Below are 27,505 nucleotides of genomic sequence, written 5' to 3'. Positions count from 1 at the left end.
GATTAAGCGCTTCCTCTCTTCCCTTCATAGCAAATGTATTTCAGAGTACGATCTGTAAAGCAATAAAGTTTTAAAAATTGTTTTATTATTTATTTAAATGTAGTATTTGCATAAGATACTCATATGAAATGGATTATTTAATTTGCATTAAATTAATATTTGATTCCAATGTAACGGGTTTTGCTTTTGTTTTCATTTTATTTTGTTTTCAGCGTGGGACTGAGAGATGCCTTCTCTTATTAATACTGACAGGAGACAGTTCAATGCCAATTTGGAAAGGTTTCACAATTATACAGCATTGGGTTAACATTCTTCTGGGGAGAAGAACATAAATAATGTTCTCTTGATTTTTTTTTATTATGTGTGTTTTGATTACTATGTTTTAATTAAGAATTTGCTGTATAACATCAAGTATACTGTCAAAGTTTTCTTTTCACTTATTACTTTTCTTTACATATTTTTTTATATATGAAGACTTGCAGAGATTTTTTTTTTTTGGAAATATTAAATTCCACTTGTGTTCCCTGGGAGAACTTTTTTTTAAACTTAAAATGCAAATGATGACAAGTCACACTACAACATTCAAAGCATTCTGCTTATGTAAGAAGTGGCTGTTAACAACACAAATTAATTAAAGATAAAAATAAAGTCTTGAGCAGTGAGGTACCAAAGTTAAATTTAACTTGGAGGTAACACACTGCCAAAGTGTGACTGACCTCTTGTGTATAAAGTCATTTCCACAATGAGAAAAAAATGTCATTTACAAGCACTGTTACAGAAGTATGCGTGCTAAATAGCCAAACACATTGCTAGAACAGGATAAAGAAATTATCAGCAGTTTTATCCTGATTTCTTATTCTAGATATCGTTCTCCTATAATATTAATATACTCATATGGACGTATTCAATTAGAATCTTCAATTAAAAACTTGAAAAGAACTCTAGGTATCAGGAACTTTTATGTCTAGACATATTCCCATACATGTGTCTATAAATAGTCTACATCTATTACTAGAAGCAATTAGCTAAGTACCATCCAATTTTGACTCATTATACTGTTTTTTTTCCCTCATCTGTGAGAATTGACTTTTGACTACATCAATTCTAAGATGCCTTTCAAATATAAAACTCTAGTTTTTATAAAATTTTATAAAATTCACATTTCATTGAATTTATGTTGGCAGTAAGTTAAATTTAGCATATTAATCACTTGCTCTATAGTTTCTGGAAATCACTACAAACAGACAGATTTTTTTTTAATGTATAAAAATTTCCCTAATGCATCATTTGAATTATTTCCAGGGTTGTAAATCCAATAAATTCATGACTTTCACATATTATCAATTTGGACCACCAAAACATTTCTATTAGTTTATGAATTGAATAATAATATGTCACTTTTTGACTAATATTTATAAAAGACCCTCCGTTCAGGTTGGCATTGTCTTCTTTTCTCCAGACTTTTACGGTGAAGGCCCAGTCATACACCAATAGAATGTAAAATTAGCATTTTTGTATCCATGTTTATATTTTAAAACACTTATAAATGCAAAAACATTGTCCACTTAACTTTTATCACGAAAGAAGTTAACAAACATGCATTTAAATTGCCTAAGGAAATTTCCAAAACAATAATCATTAAATGACTAGCAAATGATATTTCTGTGAAACCCATTTTTTTTTTTGAATTCTTAACAACACAAATTTATTTTTTGGACCTACACAATAAATCGTTAATATTTGGTTCATCTTTGCAAGTACAATTACTTGCATGGATTATAGTGTGAGCGCATCTCCGTCAGTACACAGGCACAACAAAACAAAACAGAATTTGTTTCCCTAGTTGTTCTCTGAGGCTCTTCCCAAGCATAAAACATATAATAATAAGGGAAATCAAAGAGGTCTAACTTTGTGGGGAAGGGGAGGATTTGGTGGCAAAATCGAAGGATATACAAGAGAAGCAGGTAAAGTCGCCTGGACAATTAGTACTTTTGAGTTAATGGGAAAGAAACCTTTCCATGCAAATTCATGGAGGGGCCAGAAGCAAACTGAGTCCAGGGACTGGAATAGTATTGATTTGAGATGGAGAAAAAAGTCTGATTGGTTCTGCAACTTAAATAACTTATTGTATTGAGAGAGCTAGTCACTTTAAAAAAAAAAAAAATATTCTTGTGATCCGGCAAGCTGACCACAAGCTTGGTGATACTGCGGTGCTTTGAGCAGAGGCAGGAGTCCAGAGCTGCAAATGTGGGACCGGGGCCACCAATGCTACAAATAAATAAGCAAAGATGGCATTGAAGATGATTATGTTCTAGAAGAAATTTTTTTAAGTCTGAAAAATTTATAAATTGTTATATTTAAGATCATCAAATAAGTAAAAGAATGCATAATGTGCAACAATAAGAAGGCATTATGAAATGAAGTCAGGATAAATCAAAGACAAAATAAGTTGATATTTTTAAAAGAGAAAACAATTTGAAACTTTGACAAAACAAATAGACCATTAAAGTAACAGTTAAATGGAAAGACATTAGATTATACACAAAAAGAAAAATAAATGATAAATCGCAAAGTACTATTGAGAAATTCGCCAAGAGGAAATTGCTGAAAAAAAAAAAAAAAACAGAAGAAAACAATTAACAAGGAGAATATTAAAAGCTACCAAGGAAGAACGCATTGCCTCTAGAGAGTGACAAATAGATTAACAGATGACTTGTCATCAAAGCAGTACATGCCACAGACATTTGAAAGTGCTGGAGAGGCAACACTACCAACCTAGAATGACTAGCCTCTCTAAAATATGATCTAATAGTAAGAGCAAGACAAAGATATTTTAAGACACAAAACACAAGAGAATTTGCTTCTCTTTGACCCACACTGAAAAATTATAGAAAAGTTTACTTCATGCAAGTAAACCACTAGAAATGTGTGATGTACAAGGAAAAAATGACAAAACAGAAGTTAGATATCACTTTTGACTTTAAATATAATAATCTATTGTCTTTTAAAAGTAAAGCAGTTATTCTTGTTAATTTCATATAAGATCAAAATATTTAAAGCTTAAGATTTTTTCTTGTTCAGAAGAAAGATCATCTATTGAATACTTTGGACAATAGAAACTCCTCTTCAGCTTCTAAGTGAGAAAAAGAGAATGTATTCAAAGTGTATCAATCCAACAGAATGTAGGAGAGGAAACAAAAGAATCAAAGATAGACAGTGGTTAAAAAACAACACACATGCAAAAAAAAAAAACTGCAGAAATCTGTTAAAATATGTCTGCAGTCTTAATACATGTAAAAAATGTATATTCACCTATTAAAGACAGCTTTTCATAAGGGTTTAAAAAATTTCGTGTGCTGCTTAGATAGTAAACCGCTACAGTAAATTTTTATGAAGAATTAAAAATAAATGGAAATCAAACATGCATGGCAACACATTCTGCTAAAGACCTTCATGTGCTCATTCTGAAATGGATATGGAAGGAGAAAAGACCAAGGGTTTTCCTTACTGAATAGCAAGAATTCTTATCAAACTCCAGTCATTACAATCTGTGACATCTGCCTAGGAATAGATAAGTTAATGGAACCAAATAGAGAATTTAAAAAACCTAATCACAGATGCACCAAACCTAGTATTTAACCAGGACAGAATTATAAAGCAGATAAACTTTTTTCAGAAATTGTAAATAGAATAAAATTAAAATGCAAGTAAAATGAAATAAAATAAAAATAAAATAAAATCTTGTCCTCAAGCCACACCTCAGATTAATTCCAGACCAAATAAAAAACTAAAGTGAAAAAAACTTTAGCTGAAAATAAAATATTTTTGAGAAAAGGAGGATTTTTTTTCTTAAAAATTTTGGCTTTATCCCAATCCATTAAATATTTGGATGAATTGTATACATTAAATTTGAAATTATATACATTATATTTAAAAGTAAAAACTAGAGACTATAGTCAGAAATTTATTAAAAATACAAGAAGTCAGAAGCCAAAGCTGAGGGGCGGCTGCATTCCCTGAGGTAGTTTTTTCCCTGTGCTTTTTGGGCAATTCTGCCCTCTAAGGGTTGGTCTCAGCTAATTGTGTGTTTAACTACAGGACAGTCAGCGGGCTGAGTCCAGCTTGTACCTTGCTTTTTCAAAAAAAATAATGAAATAAAAGAAGCATTTAAGTGTGCTTGAGGGAAGTTTTGATAGGCTTTCCAGCTTTTATTCAGTATTTTCTTGGCTCCTCTCTGGGTGCTCAAGGACCCATTCGGCAATAGGTTCCCTTATTAAAGAAACTTGAGAGGCCTTTCTTTCAACCCCTAGCTGCAAGGCATTGTTAGGGTCATTTCTGGTTCTAATTCCAGGAGAACAAAGGAAGGCAAATAAATGTTAATTGGTCTCCATCCCAACCAATTCTGCTGTGAGGTTTACATATTCATGATCCAGAGAAGAAGAGGAATTGAGACCCAAAATGGTTTAAACAAATATATATATAAAATAAAAATATTGATTGTCAAGTTACTGTGGATTTTGCAGAATTGCAAGGGACTACATTTTTGTTAGCTGCCTTCACATTAGAGGCAGCATCTCGATGGAGTGGCAAGTCAGCTCCAATTTTATGTAGTTCCATTCCATGTAGTATTTACCCCTCAATTTAATTAGAAGGACTCACCCCCAAAAGCCTCACAGGTGAGATTTTCAGAGATCGCATTGGTCCCTGTGCCTTGCCTTTATTTTCTTCTAGAAAAATGTGTTTCTAGGTTGTAGACTCTAGTAAACTGTTAGTTTTATTGACTGGACTCACGTATCTGGGCTACCTACACTGGTGGATTTTATGTTGATAGCTTGTTATCAAGATTGTGAAAGCACATGGTATCCTTGTCTCTGAGTAAATATCCCAAATATTCTCTTTACTGTTACAATATAAAACATTGTATGACTGATTGTGTTTTCCGTCTTCAGTTTTCTTTCTTCCCCTATCTGATAAAATGTTCCTTTTTCTTCTTCTTCTTAATCCAACCTTTTATCTGTAGTTTACTTGTGAATTTTGAAAACTGTTGGTTATAACATAAAATGCAAGTTCTCTTACGTCACTTGCTGAAAACTACCTCGACTTTTGCTGGGCTTTTGCTAATTAATGACTTGTGTTTTGATCATTGGTCACCACTGGCCGCATACCTGGCTGGAATAGCTCCTGTTAATTCCTGTTAGGAGTTTCCTGGGAAGTTTCCAATACTCTTGTCTGCTTTGCTTCAGATCTCTGGGAATGTGTCCCTCTTTTGTGACCTAGCTGAAGTTGATCTATATGCTTTACTATCTGCTTTTCCTATCTCCCAGGAAAACATGGAGGTTTTGATGCTGAGAAACTGTGAGAATCCCCTCCCGGGGAGCTAGAAGTAACTTTAATCAAGTTTCCTCTTTCTTCTGCATACCAGGTGGCTAAGATCTCCCCTTCTGGGGAGGCATGAGGTCCTTCTGGAAAATATACTGGGTCACAATGACTTCTGCTGACTCTGGGCTCTATCCTTGGACTCTCCCCACACTTTCCTGAATCTCAGCTAGAAATTCCTCTGAGATTCAGCTGGTCTGAAAGAACGGGAGAGTTTCTCCGCTGGCATTTCAGTTTTAAATACAGAGGAAAATTAAGTCGTTTCTTATGCAGGAATTCATTGCTAAACTGTGACAGATTTTTTTTTCCCTTCTATACTAAGTGTAGTTCCAGATTTAAAGAACATAGGCTGCTAGAAAATTTGGTCTGGAATAGGTTGAATTTAAAATGTCTGACATTGACAAAATTGCAATGATTTTTTTTAATAGCAAATAAAATCTATAACATAGTACCTTTGGGATTTTAGGCAGAGTCAATCCTAAGAGCTGTATTCTCCCTTAATTTACATTTTAAGTGCTCATCAAGGTAGAAGGCAATGAATTCAGAAGACATAACCTATAATAATTTTCTCTACTCTTGAACCAGGGCAATATCTTCAAGGTCATATAATATATTATTACGTTTAAACTTTCAAAGCATCATTTTTCATTTTTTTCATATTATATCAGGCAAATAGGCAAATTTATTGTAGTTTAGATACAAAGTGGAATAACAGGTCTTTCACGCCAAGCATATATAAAATTGCTAATTTTTAGCTACCATTTTGCAATATGTAGTAAGTTACATCCGTAGTGTATAGGAGAAAAGAGAGAAAAACTGCGATCGATGTGGTTGGTTAGTTTTGGTTTGCATAATCACTTCCAGCTGGTACTTACTTTGAAAAGAAAGAAGGTATTTTTTATATCTTTCAGTTTATATTACTGTGACATGCAGCTGTTGCTCCTTATTTTTTTTTTGATCTAGTATTGAACATAAAAATAAAAAGACAAAGGAGAAATGAACTTTATTATTCTGATTAAAATTTTCTTGTTTGAATCTAACATTAAGCTGGGATATCAGCTTTCAGAGGTCAGGTGAATGAAGAAAAGTGGAAAAAGGCACTGCATAAGGATGGCTGGAAGGTGAAATGAAATGAGACTATTGAGAGATTGAAGGGAAAAGGGTTAAAGGTGCCATAAAGGACTCACTTCATGAAGAGGCTTCTGTGCATTAGCTGGGAGACACTTGTTCAGAAAACAGTTTAGGAACACAGCCATAAGTCTAATCCATTTTTGACTTTTAGGTGAGTGTTATTTCCGCTATAGCATGCTCAGTATTAAAAGGACTTTTTGGTCAGGTTTTTATAAATCAATATCTTCATTTTATCAAACAAGAAAAAAAAGTGCCTGTTTGGTGTCATATTTCAGGGAAAATAAACTAACACTCAGAAATTTAACCTGTGTAGTAAATTGAATACAGAAATAGAGGAACCGGGGGAGGGTGTAGCTCAGTGGTAGAGCACATGCTTAGCATGCACAAGGTCCTGGGTTCAATCCCCGGTATCACCATCAAATAAATAAATAAGTAAACCTAATTATCTCCCTCCCCCTTCAAATAACAATAAAGTAAATAAAATTGTTTTCAAAAGTGGAAAAGAAGTAGAGGAACCATACTGAAGTGGCTTCTTATTTTGAACTAGTCACACGTAAGGCAGGTAAGGCAAACAGCAGAGAAATTTAAGAGCAGCAGGTGAGCTATGTCACAAAACCTCGGTCAGATTAGGACCCGACCGTGACCTGTCACTCTTCACCACGTTATGGGGCAAAGTGGGAGAATGATGGTCTGTTACATGTACATAAAAACATACATAATCCAGAATATTAGGATCCAATCTGCTCTAAGATAACTGAGGTCATTCATTGTGAAGAAGAAACTGACAGCACGTGATTCAATAGGCTGTACACAAAGAACTGAATCAAGTTTAGTTTTAAAATAGTGTCTACTGAAGTCATCATGAAAATGGACATAGGGAATTAAGTTAACTTCAGGCTACACATAATATGCCTTTTGACTGTTGAATCATGGATGTATTTATAAAGTCCCAGGACTTCTTTGGGAGGATTGAAAATGAGTCACTGAAGCTTGTATTAGTTTTTTTCTGCCTAAATTTGAGACACTGGTGTATACAGGTGGAAGTCCAGCCTACTGTAAGTTTATACAATTTAAGAATATTTCCTGGGTTAAGCGAGCTAAACCCAAAGTTCATTCTTTAATGAAATAATTCTGTTTTAGCAAGAGCAAAAACAAAAACAAACAAATTCTTTAAATACATATACATATTCTGTATTATATATATAACCATTTATGTATGTATAACCAGAAATATCTACATGATTATATAATTATATCTATATATCTAACACAAGTTTTATATATATATTTATTATATATATAATTTTACATATAGAAAATGTAATTATAGTTACAGGAGAATAACTGTAACCATCTGCGTATAACTTGAACCATAACTCTGTATAACCATCTTCCCAGTGAAGATCATGGTGATAGAACAAATGTACAAACAAAAAGTTTTCCAAAAATTCTACTTACGCAACAGGATTCTGAAGAGGTGGTGACTCTGGTGTCCCAGCATTTGGCTTTCAGGAAGCCCAGCAAGTAGCAAATACAAGGGTGAAAGGGCTCAGAGAGATGCTATTTCTAAGCAAAGCTTCATTTGTGTCTTTGTACCTTTCCTAGAATCCACAGTGAATGGATTCTAGCTGGGTATGTTGCAGCATCTAAAAAATACGACCTGTGTCTTCGGCATCAGGACAGCTGTGTTCCAAGCCCTCACCGCTCATCTCATAGGCAAACCGCATTCTCACTGGTTTTCCTGTTCCTCTCAAGTAAAAGGAAAGCGTTACACTAGGTCTCTAGTATGTTTTTCTGTTTTGTTATCTGGCATTATAGATTGCACTTGAATATTTTATTTAAAAAATTTTTTTCAGTGCTCCAGAAGACTTAATGTAACTGCCACATACTTTTGTAAAGCAAAGATGGTTTTGGAAAACAGTATTTCCCCCCTAACATGCTTTTTTCATAATGTCAAATTTTCACTACTTTAAAGCAGGATAATATACATTTTTTTCACTTAAATGGAAGTTAGTGTGAATACTTTCTCCTAATGTGAGCTTAAATTATTATGCATTTTAGACTGCAGTCCTTCTAAAATGGCAATGAATATATTTTATCTATATTTAGCATCTTTCAGCTTCAAATTAAGCTGCTATTGAAAGGTATAATTGATTAAAATCTGGACAGTTTTGTTCATCTGAATTAATGACTCAGATGTCATTAAAATACAAGTTCCTCCTTCTTTGAAAGAGTGAAATTAATTTAATGATCATAATTCTTATTATTTAATGCTTATAATTCTATTCTTATCCCAGATATTAAGAAAAAAAGTACACTGCACATTTTATAATCCTTCAACTTAGAGCATTACTTTGAAAAGTTTTAGACACACTCACAACATGAGCCATAGGATTAAGGATAAGGAAATTTCCATGTTTACTGGTGCTTCTGTATAGATTCGAACCAGTCTTATCCATGCAATCTGGCCATTAAAGCTATTACTCTCCCATTATGACAGCATTTGTTAGCTTACGTCTTCCCTTACATTGCTCTAAAGCAAATGTAAGTGAAAGATTCCCTCTTCCAGTTGGATAAGGTCTGAATAATTGTTTTTTTCTCTATGGCTACTTCTTTTATAGGCTCTCCCTTTATATCTGCCACATTGTGTGTGTCTTCAAAGTAGAACTGTGTAACAGAACCATGGGTCAAATTTGATCGGAGTCAGCCTTGGACACTTTATCTTGAGAAGTTTCTCTTTCTTTGGAGAGTAATTCAATATAAGCAATTGTATCAGAAAATGTTTTGGGGTGATTAAATACCACAAGGAAGGTACCATCCCAGCGTGTCTAGTAGGGTACACATGATCTGTTCTGCCTTTGTTGCTTTCCCTGTGGTTGTACGACTCTTAGTGTTTTCATTATTTGGTTTTCTTTTGTGTTCAGTGATGCTTGTTAGAATGAGTATTTGGACATAGGACACTGATGGGGAGAATCCATTGCTCTGATGAGGATAATTCACTGCTGAATGGAAATAATCTTCTTCCCTGAATGGGAAAGAATCCAATGCCTGTTATAAAACTGGATTCATGGACAATACTTCCTCCTCAGAGAAATATTAAAGTAGATCTTAACCCCAGAGTTCACAGTGGTGGGTGTCCTGCTAAAGTGGGTCAGGAGATGAAAACAGTCGCTGCAACAGACAAGCCTGACGGACGTGGGACAGCGTCTCTGGTCCTTGCAGGTTCAGTGGAGCCAAGGCAGGAGAAGGCCCGTCTTTGACAAGTGAGGCTTTTTCAAAAGAACCTCCGATTGAAAGCCAAGCTCAAAGCTTTTTTGATCCAGGGGTTAAAGAAAAGCCTTTTGCTTCTAGATTGATTTCTTAGTTTTCATGAATATTTTTGATCACGTGAAGAATTTTAAGCATCCTTTAATGTTATACCTACAATTTAAAATTCATTACTTCATCACCATTAATTAATTGACTAATTAATTAATCAAAACTATGTATTGAGCTTGTGCTGTGTGCCACATACTGCTCTGATTCACACAAATGATTAACAAAGCCCCATCTTTATGGAGAGAACATTCTGGTTGGACAGAGAACACACAAGCAAACCAGTGAAAATACCGGATGTCGAATGATGCAGACAGCTCTGGCCTCCAGTCCTTCTGCTCTGATGAAAATGCCCATCTATCATTGTTCTAAAATTGCCATTTCAGTCTTCTCACTTCCTCTACCTCCTAGCAGCGTTTAATTTTCTCTTCCAGCCTCTAAACCTGCCTGAGGGCTTACTTAGTCTTTAGACCTTTTCTCCTCTCTAACCGCTTCCCATTTCATACTGAGATGAGAAGAAATATCAACGTTAACGACTCCAAACAGGTGTCTCCAGCACATCCCTCTCTGCTGAGCTCTCAGTTCCATATCTCAGTGTCCATTTAATATCTCCAATAGGACTACAAAAGGTGTCTCAAAAATAGAAATCATAATTTTCTCTCTCAAACCTGTGTTCTCTCCAGATCGATAAATCTACTCAGTAGGAAGAATCTGGTACAAGTGCTAGACTTTATAAGCAAATAAATTTCTTCTTACAGATGGGGTCCAAGTAAGGCAATCGATTTTGCTTAGATTGTACAGCATGACACAAGGTTTCTCCATCTCATTGAATTCCAGGATACCAAAAAGGGGAAAATCACCCGTGATTATTTCGGCACCTTCCTGTTATGGAACAGAGCAAAGAGAGGCCAGTGGAACTTTAGAAACTTGCTAATTGTCACAGAACCAATTTATTGCATATTTCCTTCCATATCCATATGAGGGTGGAAGCCTTCCTAAATCAATAACCACGTGCAAGGTAAACACTCATGGACTGCAGCAGAGAACAGCAGAGCTGGTGTGAGATTGGCAGGGAAGGTTTCCCAGGGGAGGTTCTGCAGCTATCTCTTGAAAGCTGTCTTTCTAGGATGGAGGGAGACACAGTGAGGGTGCTCCTGGTGAAACTCTTAGGATGCTTGACTTCTCTGAAACATTTGATAATATTGGGGATTTGCTCATCCTTGATTTTCTTTGCATTAATAGCCGTGACACTGAAGTTTCCTTCTCTATCTCAAATGCTGCATTTTGTTCCTAAGGCAATGCTTTAACCCTCTTATTTTGTCTTCCCAAATGCTTAGACATTCAATTATATGGAATCTGTAAACAAATCAAAATGCCTCTAAATTGAATCTACGGAATAACATAAGTACTCTAAACCCTACTGCCGTAAGCAACATGGCATATTATGCCATATGGTGAAAAAAAATAGTTTGATTCAGAGGAAAACACTATTTTTGAAGGAAAGAAACCTCTGTCCATCCCCCTTATGATTTTTAAGTCCAACTTTGTTAACTTCAAAGTTAGACAGATACCTTTTGGGTACACAAGCATGTTGTTTTCTCTAAGTCAATAGTGAAGTTCTTTTTTAAAATTTATTTCTTTTGGGGGAGGAGTTAATTAAGTTTATTTATTTGTATTTCTTAATGGAGGTACTGGGGATTGAACCCAAGACCTTGTGCATGCTAAGCAAGTGCTCTACCACTGAGCCATTGCCCTCCCCTTGTGAAGTTATTTTTGATGCTTCTAATATAAATGTTGAGGTTACAAGGAAAAGTCATAGGATCATTATCTCACCATCTGTTCCAGCTTGTTTGTTTCAGTCACATGCTTTTCAGTGTTCTTCCTGAGCTGTCAACAAACTGCCAATTAATTATGAAATCAAGCAGGTTTTCAGAGGTTACTACACTGAGAAAGTGAGATCATGAGTCAGTATATCATGGGATCAGTTACTGCTGATTTACAATTTCCAGAACACCTGTGGACAAGTAAACTTTTCAAGATGGAATAATGACTTCTTTGGATCCTGTAGATGGGGAGAGGGAAGAAGCTGATATTTTCTGAGCATCCACTGAGAAAAGCCCTCTTTCTGTTTAAGTTGCCATTTGATAACTATGTAACTGAATTCTAGTATTTTTCTTAGTGATATTTCAATGGAGGGAATCTTACGAGATAGCCATTCACAGAAGATAAACACGGAAACTAGTCTTTTCTCTTTGTCTTGTCTAACACCCCACTGCTGAGCTCAAATGCCCATCTGTAATAGAAATCAGTGTTCTCCTAAAAAAAAAAAAAAGTTATCTGACTTTTAATGTTAGTTCTGTTTCACTTCATCTGTAATACCAAGTAAATCACTCCAGTTGTACAGTCATTTTTGCTGAGAAAAGGCATTTTTATTTTTGTATAACATGGTATTTTTAAGAAACTTTAGACTTGAAAATCCTGACTACCAGTGAAAAAAGTTAATCATGGTTCACAGTAGGAGGCGATTGAAATAGTATAAATAGGCTGCATATACTACACTGAAGATTTACGTGCTGACTTATTTTTCCAACTTTTATTGAAATTTCTTAAAGTAGATATTCCTATCCTATTGCCTTTTGGGAGAAAAAAATATTTCAGGAGACTGTTGATCTAATTATTGATGTGTGGGAGTTTACGCACCCAAGATGTGTGAGATTTTTATTCACCTACTAAAATTAACTCATTGTTCATTAGTTCTATATTTTATAGTAGATGAACTCTTTCTGATGTGGGAGATGTGTGTGTGTGTGTGTGTGTGTGTGTGTGTGTGTGTGTGTGTGTTTACACAAAGGAAAAGAGACAGAGAGGTTAGGAAGGGAAAAGAAAGAGGACAGAGAAAGACAAAAAAGACAAAGCTTGAAATGAGCACTTGGAATATTTAGGACCTCACCTTCACAAGAATCGTGATGGGAGAGGATTGTTGCCAGGCCCCCTTCCTCCCTCCCTTTCCCGGCTCATAACAGAAGGAACATAATATTCAGAGCTCTGACGAAAATCTTCCTTCACCTCAATTGTTGGCTTTATTCTTGGTCTCTATCTTGGATTTAAAATATTCCATCCAGTTGTCTTGTGAAACAAATATTTACCTCTGAGAGAAGGATTAGACCATACATCAAAATGACAGCCAAAGGATGGATTGCAAAAGAAAATATTTAGTTTTCCCGGGTTCGTTTTCAGATGTTTTGTAGCAGCAGTGGAAATAGGAATTGTATTCAACGTGGTCAGAATGCAGGAAAACACGATCTTTCTTGTTACCCTTGTAGATGAGATGACATTCATTTATGCATTCATTCCTTTAGTGTCCAGTAAGTGTCAAACGACTTGGTAGGCCCAGGTGATCTAATGCTTGGGGGGCGAAACAAAGCAGATTCCAACATTCATGAAACTTGAAGGAGAAGGCAGGTATATAGTCCAGTGAAGAAAGCCAGAATCATTAAAGTATTCATATTAATGGTGTATAATTAGATGTTCTGAAATGAAGGAAGACTGATCTGTAAGCAAAGTAACCAAGAAACGTAACTGGCTTGGTGTTAATGGGGAACGATTCTATGGGATGTTTTTGAAATGTGATGGTATTTGGGTGATAAATGGGGAAAAATGTATTTCAGTTGGAGGAAATGGATATACAAAAGCCTTAGGGTAGGAATGAACAAAATAAGTTTAAAGAACTGCAAGAAGATTAGTCTGGCTGGAGAATGGTTATTTGAAGACAAAAGGAAGACATGCAGAGCCAAGATGCTAGAGGATCTTGTAGGATCCAGGGATTTTCTTCTTTATCTCAAGGACAAATAAATATAGCCCAAAGTTACTAGTAAAGGCAACAACACTGTGATGTTTGAATTTAAGGTGATGACTCAGGCCATTGTGTAGAAAAGGATTGAAGGTGCATGTGTTTAAGTGTGGAAGGCCAGGAATGATGGGTTTGGGGCATTTCGAGAGCTAAGTGGTGCCAGTAGCTTGAATTAGGGTTGTGACAGGGGTCTTAGAAAGGAACTGATGTTTGAGAGATATATTATGAAGGTAGCACTAACAGAACTTAGAGATGGGTTTAATATGAAGACGTCAAAGGTGTCTCCCTTGTTTCTGGCTTCATCAAGTGGATGAATGAGAGTCTGGAAAAGCATGGCTTGATGTGGGGTATGAATACCATGAGGAGTTGCTTTAGGAACATGAAGGTGGAGCTGTGAAGAAGGCTAATTATACCAATCTGGGGACTGAATGAGAAGCAATACATATAATTACAACCATAGACTCTGCTGAATGTCTGGCTGAGTGCATGGAGTAGGATGAATGGTTAATAGAATTAAACAAAATATAGTATTTCATGGCAAAATAAAAAAGGATGAACTTGCCACAGGACTGGGAAGGCATTTTTACAAATTCCATAGAAACAGAGGAGCCAGATGTTATAGACATCAACTAAAGTGATCATTTTTTGAGGAAAAAAAAATATCTCTATCAAAGAGTGATGAGGAGATAAGTATGATTGGTCAGAAAATGAACAGAAAGAGACAGACAACTCTTTCTGAAAACTCAGAAAGTAGAGGAGGGAAATTATTTTAAACCATGGGTAATTTGAGCATGGTTAAAGACGGAGGAAAATAATGGAGAGAGAGTTTCAATACACTGAAAAACAGGGTTAGTCAATTGGCAAAGTTTCTCAAGATGTCAGATGAACAGATTGGATTTGGCAAGACAAAGAGCGCCTACTGTTGTCACAACAGGGGCAGAGATGTGTTCTGAAAGTGATAAAGAAAAATATAGATGAACTCAAGGCATAGATTTGTTTGGAAGAGAGCTTCGACTTTATATTGTAATATGTTTATGCCATTTTACAATTTTCTCTGGTATATCCAATAATAGAGAGCTGCGGAAAGAATCATAGGACTTGAGTTTAAAGCACTTAAAAAGCAATTTTCTAGGAAATGTCCCTTTAGATACTATTGGAAAAATGCATTCATAACTCAATATACCCCACCTGCATAATTTCTGTTGTACCTACCATGGAAGACTACCTTATGAACCTTTCACTGATCTTTGCCAGTAAATTATGACAGCTACAGTTTTATTAAACTTTATTCATCAAATGTAGTCAATGAGGAGTTAGAAATTTATAAATATGTTGTTAAATGTATTCTGTATGGATGCTTAAAAGTAAATCAAAGTTTAATGTTTTCTCTGGTTTTAGTACATTTTCTTTCAGCCTATGTTTATTAATTTTTCCTCAATATATTTTTATTTGCCCCTATGTTTCTACTTATTGAATGTTGTATAAAGCTGTATGAGTGAAACAAACAAACAGTATTTATTATGATCAGGAGGTTCATAATCTTTGTTCAGAGATGCTTACCTATGATGGATTTTTTTGACATTTGCCACCAAGTTTCGATTAGCTCAGTGGAGATTTCTATTTCCTATTGAGCAATTCTTGATACATTTCTCCAGTATATCATGTATTTGCTGATTATTTGCACTGTTAATTTTCACAGGTGTAAACCAATAAGGATGTTTAAGTGCTGGCCAGCTGTTTTGATTCTTGGATTCATTTTTCTGGAGTCCGAAGGAAGGCCAACCAAAGAAGCGGGATATGGCCTTAAATCCTATCAGCCTCTCATAAGATTGCGACACAAGGTACAATCACATTCTGAACTGACTCATGGTGCCTGCAGATTATGAGCTAAACTATTCGACGTCTGAGTTACTACTCATTTAGGAGCGCTTATTTCAGAATATGCTTTCAGAATATAATTTACATGCAAAAACACACATTGTAAAACGTGAAACGGCAGTACTTTTGGAAATTTACAATCTGGAGAATTAAATACCTCTTGACAAAGTATAGAGATGGGTCATTTAAAAAGATATCATTAAAAGTTTACGTGAAGTAATAGTAAAGGATTTGTAAGAATAAGGAAATACGTTAAGACCTAAACTCCCAGATGCTTTCTCTTATTTCCATATTAATTTTAGTTTACAACTTTTGAAACGGAAACAAAAATGTTGTGCTCTTGAATTTGCCATAAAGCTAAACAAAAAGGATGTCTATACCATCTGCAGACATGTAGTTTGACAAAGTTTTTATTTTTATAGAAATCATTAGGCATTTTAATTTCATCAACAATTATCATTTTGGGTGGTCCAATGTTGAGGAAATATGTCATTCCTTTATGTTAAATATTTTCAAGCATAAAATAAATTGACATCTAGGCATACTATAAATGATATAGATTATATACTTACAATAAATAAATCTGGTGCTTTTATTTTAGTAACAGATCATGATACTGAAACCAAGAGACTAAAGCAACTTTTATTCGATCAAATAAAAGTAAATAACACATTTTGGTTTTAATAGACAGCATACAAAAGATAAGAAATGCTAAATTATGAAAGGAAAATATATATTTTAAAATTTCTTGTCACTTGTCCTTTAAAAAATAGGTAAAATAAATAAACACGATCATACTGATTTTCTCCCTTACATTCAATACATGCTTTTGGCATTTACATTGCATATATTTTTGTTGAAATTATTTCATAATATTATAGTAATCTGATAAAATAGCGAACCTTTACTGGGATTTTTATGTGCCAGATCCTAGGCTATGCTGTTAAATTTATTATTTTATTTAATATTTAAAATAATCTTATGAAGATGTATGTATTTTCATTCTATAGATAACAAATCAAAATTCTTGGAAATGTTAGAGGTTTTCTGAATGCGTGCATTTATTAAAGATATCAATTGGCTAGATTATGTAACATGCAAGATAGACTTGATAGGCAGACAAAAGAAAATAAGTAAAATATAAAATATACTTCAGTGTCAAAAAGCATTGTAGAAACTTAGTCACATGGAGAAGTAAGTAAGTTCTCAGTGTGTCTAGTCTGGCTAAATACAATTGGAAAATTAGTCTTGTTCCACTATCTTTTAATTATCGCCCGTTTCCTCTACTTCATGGACTAACAGTAAGTTTTTTCCTGGCCCCACTCTTAGAAATAGTAAATGCTTTATGAATGTTCTCAAAACACATTATTAATTCAACATATTGGCTCATGCTGTTAGAGACCCAGTTAATATTTATTCCGTGCTGTGTGTCTGCCCTAAGTGAGGTGTCTTGAGGTTAGAAACTGTGTCTTTCTAATCTTTTCATTTGTGGTGCCATGAATATAGTAGCTACTGTTTAATTGAATTGATGGCAGAAAAATAAATGACAGGTAGAATGCATGACTAGGTGTTTTTGATTGTCCCCTTGCTAAAATATAATACCGCAGATTTGTATGTATTAGAGTACATTTATAAACGATTCTGAATTAACTTTGGATGTTGAAGATAAATTACTTATCCTCCATTGTTATGTGATTCAATTAACCTTTAAAGAAAAGAAACGGCACAATGAGTTAAACCTATTTTGGAAACACTAATGTCCACCAAATTGATCAAAGTCACCTCCCGATCTTTTCCATCTCTTTAGTCTGTACCTCTAAATAGTTAGAAATAATACATGATTGTTGGTATTTGAAAGCAGAGAGGCAGAGAATGTCATGGTAATATCTAACTTTCAAGTGACTTGGGACAGAGGTGACATTAAGCTATAAAAGGCATTTTGTGATTTTGTGTGTGTGTGGGTGTGTGTATTTGACAGGAATAAAGACACACCTTGAGTTGTTCAGGTCCCTGCAAAAACCCCAACAGATACTTTCTACTTCCTGTCAACCCCGACCCAATTGTTACCCCAAAAGGGGGAGGGAAAAGACCCCAGTTCTTGTCTTACCAGAAAGATAAGAATTCAGATGGGAGATGGAAGAGTTGTGTAGCAAAAATACGAAAGGTTTTATCAGTGAAAGAAAAGTACCTCTCCAAGAATGGGAGGTGGGCTGATCCAAGGGCTGATAGCAATAGTCTTTGTCTCCCCTTCTCTCATACCCTCTCTTAGAGGTGGTCTCTTGATTGATTGACATCTCTTGCTCCTGCAGTGCTCAGTCATGCTTGTCCCCTTTTGCACATGTCGTTACCCATGATACACACAGAAAAACCCATGGGGGCCTAACTACAACGCTAACTATATTACAGTGAGCATTGGGCCCTGTCTGATTAGGTCCTTGTCTCTACTGCACAGTCATGGCTGTTGGGTTCTAACCGGTCTCTTACCTGCCTAACACACCACTGGGATCTACCCTTCCTTTCCCAAAATCTTGAAGACCAATCTCTTAATAGCATTTATTTTTGCTTGGACCAGTAACTATTTGAATCCCAGGGATACCTGGTCACCCCCTTTTCCACTGATTCCCATTCCAATTAGGCTCATAGGCTACTTTATTGGCTAGGTTTTCCCAACCATAACTGGAAATGGAACAGACATAGACATTCCCTGGCTCCCCTTTCTGATTTATTTCAATTCACAGAGCACATCACTATTTGTCAAGATATCTATTTCACTTATGTATTAGTTTGTTGGATGTGTCTTTCCATTATAATCTAGGCTACTATTCATCTTGTATCCCACAGCCCCTAGAACAGAAGTCAGCACACAGTAAACGCTGAACAAATACATGTGGAATGAATGATTCCGTCTGCTGGCTACAATATGTCAGGATGACATACGTATATAATCACATTATATCATTAATTACAATTAATAATAAATTGGAAATAATTTCCTTTTCTATAATTTCATCAGAGTAAAACCAACAAAGCAATATTAATGCACTTTAAAATACATTATTTTAATAGCATTACATAAATTGATTTTCTCTTATTTGCTTTTTTAACCTACATAGTTTTATTTAAACTGCAAAGAATATAAACCTCGATAGTTCTGTAAGACTTAGGGAATGCAGAGGAGATTTTCTGTTTGTCTTAGATTTATCTGGTGTTAAATATTAATTATTAACTACAAACTATAAAATGAATAATAGATACAATGGATCTCGAGGTCTGATTAGACATTTTCCACAGTTTCCCCAGAGAGGTGTCAGTACCTTACATCTGAACAAGTACATGTATAGAATTCATTTTTTATTGAATACTTGTGTGCCAACTGTATAATGAATTCCCTTTGGGGAGCAAAAAATGAAATGTGAGTCCTATTTGTCAGCTTACATAGAAATATTGTAGATATAAATATAAATATATAGGTACTTAAGCTATATCATTTACAACTCTCTCTATACACACAGTTGTGATTGAAAACACATTTGTCTGTGTCTCAGGATAAAAATGAAAAACATAAATCCATCATGCTAACTATAGAAATCTTAATTACAGTCCACGGTATGTATCCGAGGGAGCTGATCATGTGTTTCATCCAGTGTGTTTATCCAACCAGCATTTATCAAACATAAACGTCGGAATTCATTAGCACTGTAAAACTGCAAAATACAATTACAAAATGCAAATCCAAACAGTGGCTTTTTCTTTCATTATTTTAAAACAACCGCCGCATACTTACATTGTGCTAAGTACTCTCACATACATTAATTGCTGTAATTTAATTCTACAATAATGGGATGCAAGGAATAGTATTACTGTTCATCCAAATGATATGATTAAAACCCAGAGAGGAAAAAGTAACTTTCCCAAGGAGAAGGGGGGGGGGGACAGATACACTCAATGAGCTTAGTAAGAGGTAGAGAAAAGCACTGGTAGACCAGAGAAGAACAAAGGTGATGATGGTCGTAGAGCGACGCGACATTGACCTCAAAGAGAACCGTCTAATGTTCTTTCACATAGTTTCTCCTGCCCCTACATAAGCACCACCACAGTACTCCCATATCTATTTCCTGGCCAGACTGAAACAAGTCTTCTTCTGAAGGTTGCTGTAGCTCTGGTTTAGGGCACCTTCCCGATGGAGACTCACCAGAAAGCAATAGTCACTCCCCTAAATGCTCATCTGCAGCTAGGAATCTGGGTGTTGAGCATAGTCGGAACACATGGCAATGTGCATTGGTAAGAAAGTTTCCAGAAGTCCCACAAATTTTGAGCCTTCTCTAGAATTGGTGTACTCAGAGCATCCTCTACAGAACTTAACAGTATCACCAGGCATTGATTCTATGCAAGGCAGTCTGTTAGCTTTATTCTATACACTGATTTAATCATACGAAGATCCTCGTGTTGTAAGTGGTTTATTGTTATTGGATGGATGAGAAAACTGGGGTTCACCAATGTTTAGTACCTATTAATACCACATACTTAGAATGTTAGGAAGCAGGATTTAGGGTTTCATATCAAGCCTAGATACTTAGCGCAGGTTCCACAATGAGTACTTTTTGTAGTAATTTGACCTGAGAACTTCCTATTCTCTTTATATTCTGATCATATAGTAATCAGTCATGTCTTGGTCCCCTTGTGCTTGGGTGGGACTATGTGTCTAGTTCCAGCTAATGAGTTTTAAGGAGCGCCATGGAGTGCATCTGGGCTGAACATTCAATCACAATGATAAAACCTTCCTGAACTCTCGTTTCCTCCTAGCATGACAAATATCATCTGTTCCAGGTGGTGGCTGCTTAAATCAGCCCAAGTGTCTAAATCACTGGGCTGAGTAAACCACCTTGGCGATTGATGATTACCTGGCAATGTGAAATGAGGGAAAAGCTTTTGTTTTAAATCACTGAGATGTGGGGTTTATTTGCTATCTCAGCATAACCATGGTCTATCCTCACCAACAGAGAAAAATTTAGACCTTAACCTCCTATTACCTAACCAAGATTTCCGGGCTGCTTTCCCTGGACTACCTTGGTTTCCTCTTTCACTTCTACTTCTAGACTTTTCATCCTCTTTTCCATCCATTCTTTCTTTTTTCTGTTTCTTGCTGGGTCATGATTTTCTATCACAATTAAACCTCCTGTTGTATTTACAACCCTAAAATATGCATATTTCAGCATGTTACCGTATATCCTAATTGGTTTGCTGTAAACCCTGTTAAGATCAATGCCTTATCTTACATCCCTTTTCTTACCCACAGCACTGACCACACTGCTACATTGTGTGCTGATAATGATCATCAGAGTCAAGCTTGAGGGAAGATCTTATAAGGACAGCAAGGAGCGCCCTTTGAGTATACCTAGTGGGACCACTATAAGATCTGAAATTGCTCACATCTTTGTGTGTTCAGGAAATGCTATGTCCAGCTTTAGAGCGCAAACTAAAATTGCCTTATGATTCCTTTACTTCCTAAATCAAAATATTTGTCTATGAAAGTAGTTACTATGTGAATGGGGCAGAGAGTTTGCATAATTGAAATAGATCCAGAGAGCATTGGTATGCACGCAGTACGGTCGAATTCAAAGAAGTCATTTGTGGGAGGAGATGCTTTCCTTTTGGTATTAAAAGAATGATCCATGGGGAAGGGTGGAGAGTGGCAGGAGAGAACTCTAGGGAAGGAGAGAAAAAAAAAAACGTTAAACACCACATCAAAAAGGTGACTGCTCAGAGGCTGGAAACCTTCAGGCAAAGCCCAGGAGCATTATTTCCTAACTGACGAAAAATTGGGCCATTCCATCTGAAATATCTGACTGCTTGCAGCTTCTTCAGGGGAAGGCCCTTTAAAGTGTTAATGTCTTTCGGAGAGGTCAAGAAGCAAGCTGGGCTGTTGCCTGAGAGCAAAGATGGTCATGATGAGGGAAATGGAGTGCTGGTCAAAGAATTAATTAAATGTTAAGGAATATATTAATTAATATATATATGTATGCATTCCATTGATATCATAATGGCTGAATACTATTCATAAATATCAGATTTTTTAATTAAAAAATTATGTTTGAAAAAGAAGATTTTTTTTTTTTTTTCTGAGAGATGAAGTTCCACTATTAACTAAGCTAGTGCCCTGAGCCCAGCTTCCACAGGGCAATGTAAAGGGGGTCAGATTACACCTGCACACGTCATGCAGTATGTTACACAAGATCTGTGGTCTGTGGGTTGAAGAACATCGTATGGACCAAAGCCTGCCTACTCTTTGCGCCAAAGGAAGACATTATCTTTAGGACACTGGATGGTCAGTAGTCCTACCTGGAACACCAATGGCAGTTGGTGTCTCTGCTTCCAAGATGTGCAGAAACATGAGGGACCCGTGGAGAGCTGTCTCCCAAAGCACTTGGCGAGTACCGCCTGTAGCAGGAGGTCAGAGTCACCATCAAGTGTATCTAAGGCCAAAACTAATGCTGTGTGTGTTTCAAAGTTGATTTGCAAACCAAGTGCATAGGTGTAGCTTCATCCTACCTTTTACCTGGTTAATTTTGTCCTTTCTAGGACTTTAAGGTAAAAAGAAAATGTTTTGTTGACCTTTGAATATGTTGCTTGCATGTTTATTCCATTAAACCAGGTTATATTTGCTAATCTGGGGAAAATTGGCATGCAGTGGACTGAATCGCTTTGCTTAACAAAAAATAAATCAATGAAAGGATATATCTGACTTCTAAAATTCTCAGGATAGGAAACTACTATGGAAAATTGTCATTTGATCCTTTTAACAATGAATTCCTAAAGCAGTCTTATTAGTACAGACGTGGAGGGTGGTGAGTCTGTTCCTTTACACCTCTGTGGCCCTACATTAAGATACTTTTTGTAAATCTTTAAAAGTAATACTTATATCTTAAAAAAATAGAGCTGCTTTCAGTTGAAGATGTGAAGTTTTGAAATGGTAAAAATGTGATGCATTAGCTTCTACTTACATCTTTTCCATGACTCACAACAAAGTAGTCAAATAAAGTCAAATTCATATGGTACATTAGATCCAAGTTCTCAGGATTCCAGAAAACTCCATTTATGCACTATTCTTGGGCACTTACAATGTTTTCTACAGCCCCAGTATGAACTTTCAAGGGACTTAAGCCACAGTGCTTTCTCTGACCCGACTTGATCATTTTAAAAAATTATGTTGATAGTTTAAAAAATGGCTTTATTCCTGTTTCCCTAAACAGTCACTGATCCTTTTACTGACCAAGGAATACCAGACTCTCAGGACCAAGGTGCAGGTTGGTCGTGACTGTTCATCTCCCTCTGACTCCCAAAGCCTTCTTATCTTTAGATCTAGTTGTACTTTTCTCATCATTTCTGTGGAAAGGATAGTGCTCATTCACATCAGTTTGCAAAAGAAAAACAAACTATTGTTAGTACATCCAGATCTACTACTGATTAAGCATGTTGTTCAAAAAATAAAATATGGGTGTGATTGTTTATAACAGGGCTCAATGTGGATACTCTAAACTTGTAGATGCAGGAAAGAGGGTTATAAGTTAAGAACAGCTGAATGAGATAAGTGAATATTAATACAGCTCAAGCTAGTATTTACATTAACGTCTTCAATGTGTAAATTATAAGTTTCGTACATCTTTAATTATTAAAATTCTAATGCAAATTCAATTAGCAAAGCCCATATTATAAATAAAAAGAAATATCCTGATTTACGAATATGACATTCAAAATGTTTAAGAGATAAAAACCCTAAGGTGTATAAACCACAGTTGAAAAAAGATAGTATTCTTTTTAACTAATATTACTCACTGCCTATTTCTGGCATCAGGCCTTCCATATGAACTGAGAGGCAGTGTTTTTAGAGCTATAAGATAGTAGCAAATATTCAATCTATCTTTAAGAGCATACCGTACAGATGGGAAAAGTGAGGGCCTGAGAAGCAAAGATCTTTGTTGAAGGTCACATGTGGCTGTGTGCCATTCAGCTGAGATGATAACGGATTTCCTGTCTTCCAGAACGGCTGTGCTTTCCTTTAATACTCTGTCCCCCAGATTCACACTTTTCTTCAAGTCCAGCATTTACCAACAAAAAAGTAAATTCACTCATTATTTCAACAGTGTTTGCTAAGTCCCTACTACACACGAAGTACTGAACAACATTATTCAAATTGAGGTGTTCTTAAATACACGTGCTGATTTGCCTGTGATTGTTGGTGAGGCAAACATCTCAAATGAATTGATTGAAAACATCATTCAAGACTATCTTTAAACATGCACAAAGGGACCATCCTTCAGGGACAGCTGGTGCAAAGTTGGCTTTATAGGGGTTGGTCTATAGTAAAATAAATGGAGTGGCTAAGCACGTATGCTGGACTAGGCACTAGAAAAAAAATGGTTAGTTAAGACATTGAACTAGCCATCAGGCTGTCTGAAAGTGATTGCAGTTTATCAGCTGTGTGGGTTAAACACGTGGCCCATTCAAAGATTATACTGCCAATCATTATACTACCAACTGGTAGAACCTTCCAACAAAAAACGTCTACTTTCAGCCTTCTGTCAGATGGTTGCTTACATATGCTATCAGCAATACTGGTAGCGTGGTTATGTTTTCTCCTAAGAAAGGAGCCTCTTTTCCCTTTCTCAATTTTTAAATAGACTTTATTTTTATAGCAGTTTTATATCCACAGAAAAATTGAGTAGAGAATACAGAGGGTCCCCATACCTCCTGGCATCATACCTACCTGTACAGCCTCCACCACTGTCAGCATCCTGCACCAGGTGGTACCTTTGTTGTAATCCATGAACTTACATTGACAAATCATTACCACCCAAAGCTCATGGTTTACCTTGGGGTTCAGTCTTGGTGGTTTATCATTTTTGGATTTTGACACAGACATGATAACTTGTACCCAACATTGCCATATCATACAGAAAAATTTCATTGCCCTAAAAATCCTCTGTGCTCTGCCTATTTATCGCTCCCTTTGCCATAACCTCCCATTATCACTGATTTTTTTTTTTTATTCTCTCCATAGTTTTGCCTCTTCCAGAATGTCATATAGTTGGAATCATACAGAATGTGAACTTTACAGATTGACTTCCTGCACTTAGGATATGCATTTAAGATTTCTTCCATGTCTTTTCATGGCTTGATAGCTCATTTCTTTTTAGTGCTAAATAATATTCTATTGTCTGGATGTACCACAGTATATTTACCCACTTACTTATTGAAGGACATCTTGGTTGCTTGACTGGGAGAATTAAAACTGCTATAAACATCTATGTGCAGGTTTCTTTGTGGACATAAGTTTTCAACTCATTTGGGTAAATTCCCAGGTATGTGATTGTTGAATCACATGATAAGAGTACATTTAGTTCTTTAAGAAAGTGTTACACTGTCTTCCAAAGTAGCTCTATCATTTACCATTCTTACCAGCAATGAGTGAGAGCTGTTCCACATTTGCAGCATTTGGTGTTGGCAGTTTTTGGATTTTAGCCATTCTAATATATGTATAGTAGTATCTCATCCTGGCTTGAATTTACCATTCACTAAAGACATAGGATGTTTAACACATTTTTATATGCTTATCTGCCATCTGTATATCCTGTTTGGTGTAGGTGTCTCTCAGTTCTTTTGCCCATTTTTAATTGGGTTGTTAGTTTCCTCATTGTTGAATTTTATAAGTTTATTGTGTATTTTGAATAGCAGTCCTTTATCAGATGTGCTCTTTGCAAGTATTTTCTTCCTGACCATGATTTATCTTTTTATTTTCCTGATCAGAGTAGGCTTTTGTAATTTTAATAAAGTTCAGCCTACAAACTATTTCTTTCATGAATCATGCCTTTGTTGTTTATGTTAAAAGTCATTGCCATACTCAAGATCATCTTCGTTTTCTCTTTTGTTATCTTCTGGGAGTTTTATAGTCTTCGTTTTACATGTAGGCCTATGATTCACTTTGGGTTAACTTTTGTGAAGGGTTTAAGGTCTGTGTTTAGATTCATTATTTTGCACATGGGTGTCCAATGGTTCCAGCATCATTTGTTGGAAAAGCCATCCTTGCTCCATTGTATTGCTGTTTCTTTTTCACCCAAGATCAGTTGACTCTAATACTGTGGATCTGGTCTGGACTCTACTCTGTGCTGCTTGTCTATCCTCCCACCAATAGCACACTCTCTTGATTACTGTAGCTTTATAGCAAGTCTCCAGTGCATTAGTGTCAGTCCTTCCACTGTGGCATTGTTCTTTTTCAATTTTGTATAGTCTCTTCTGGGTCTTTTGCCTCTCAAAGTAAACTTTAGAATCAGTTGTCAATATCCATAAAGTAAGCTACTGCAATTTTGTCTGGAATTGCATTGAATCTGTCAAATTGGGAGGAATTGACATTGTGACAATATTAAGCCTTTCTATCCATGAACATGGACTATATCTCCGTTTATTTAGTTCTTTGATTTTATTCATCAGAGTGTTGTAGTTGTCTTTATATAGATCTTGTACATATTGTGTTAGGTTTATATCTAAGTATTTAATACTTCTGGGTGCTAATGTAAATGGTACTGTGTTTTAAATCTCAAATTCCACATGTTCATTGTCAGTGTGTAGGAAAATCTAATATAATGTGATATTCTGAAGTTGGAGGCTATCTTTGCTCCATTTTACTGCCTTTGCTTTTTTGCCAAAGATCAGTTGACTATCTTTATGTGGGTCTGTTCTGGACCCTCTACTCAAAATCTGACAAAATAACTCCTGGAAGTAATAAGTGATTATTTTATAGAACTATTTATATTATTGCAAAATTTCAGGCTATATAAAGCCGCTGTTGGCCTCTTTAGTGTGATTTCAGAAAAAACAACGTGAAGATGATGAAAAGGGTCTACATTTGGACAGATGTTTCAAATGTTTAACAAAACAATAATTAATTAAAAGCTATAACTGTTAACACAAATTAGATATGGTTAAAATAATGCCATATTTTATTACAGTGCATCTGAAGATATATATGGATACATTTTATATGTATGTACATTCCTATATGTCTGTATTTAGAATTATATATAATAATATATTTTATAATTACATAATAATTATTTTATTATATTCTATATAATTAAATTATATAATATTATTACATATTATATATATTACTATAATATATAAGTATACATATAATTAAAAAACATACATGTTTCATTGTTAAAAAATGTAGGAATTCATATATTGCAGTCAGTTTATGAGACACTAAAATTAATCAGTTACACCCAATTTAAGATCTAAAGTAGTATTTCCCTAGAATATTATCTCTATAACTCACTTCCCTGAGAAGATTAACGATATGCAAACCATAAATGGCAGAAATAACACTGAAAAGAAGAAATTAAAGACTCCAATTAAGAAAAGAGTAAGAGAACACACAACTATTGTAATGAGAAAAATCTCTTGCTTTATCACATTATATATTAGATTTTTAACAAGTCTTAAAAATGAACTCATATTTCATCTTTGAAGAATAAGGAAGTAAAAGGTACTTAACTCTACTGAGTTCTACATCCCTCTCAGCACCACAGGCATGTGGCAAGCGTTAACATAGCGTCAACAGTGTATCACTCAATGTAGCAATCTCGTATCATCAGCTGAGTATTGTTGGCTTTTATTTTTTGTATTTATCTTTTAAGTTTATTTTGAATTGATAGATATTTAAGATACATACGTGAATATATTTGATAATTCACATGAAGCTTGCTCATATTTAAGCTGTATTGTATTGGAATAAATGTTAAGGCTACATTGTTTGTCCACAGAACTATTTCTTTCTTTGAGTGGAGAACATTTATTAAGTATTAGAGTTCCTAAGGGAAGGAATGTGTAGACATCTGTGAGTGATCACTAGTTCCCTTTCTATTTTATGCTTAGCTTTAACGTTATGTGGTTGTGACC

At 35.3% G+C, this 27,505-nt stretch overlaps 1 protein-coding gene across 3 annotated transcripts in view; it reads left to right on the top strand.

The window, feature by feature from the left end:
* FSTL5 (follistatin like 5) overlaps positions 1 to 27,505 on the top strand; it is a 663,480-nt gene that overhangs the window by 29,860 nt on the left and 606,115 nt on the right. For all 3 annotated transcript variants that reach the window (XM_064487260.1, XM_064487220.1, XM_010986860.3), the window contains exon 2: positions 15,372 to 15,513. In XM_064487260.1, coding sequence (XP_064343330.1) covers positions 15,388 to 15,513 — 126 coding nt within the window. In that variant the 5' untranslated portion in view covers positions 15,372 to 15,387. The remainder of the gene's footprint in view (positions 1 to 15,371; positions 15,514 to 27,505) is intronic.

This window comes from Camelus dromedarius, chromosome 1, assembly GCF_036321535.1.
Source record: "Camelus dromedarius isolate mCamDro1 chromosome 1, mCamDro1.pat, whole genome shotgun sequence".
Taxonomy (NCBI): Eukaryota; Metazoa; Chordata; class Mammalia; order Artiodactyla; family Camelidae; genus Camelus; species Camelus dromedarius.
The sequence above is the reverse complement of the archived record's forward strand: the minus strand, read 5'-3'. Positions and strand labels throughout refer to the sequence as shown.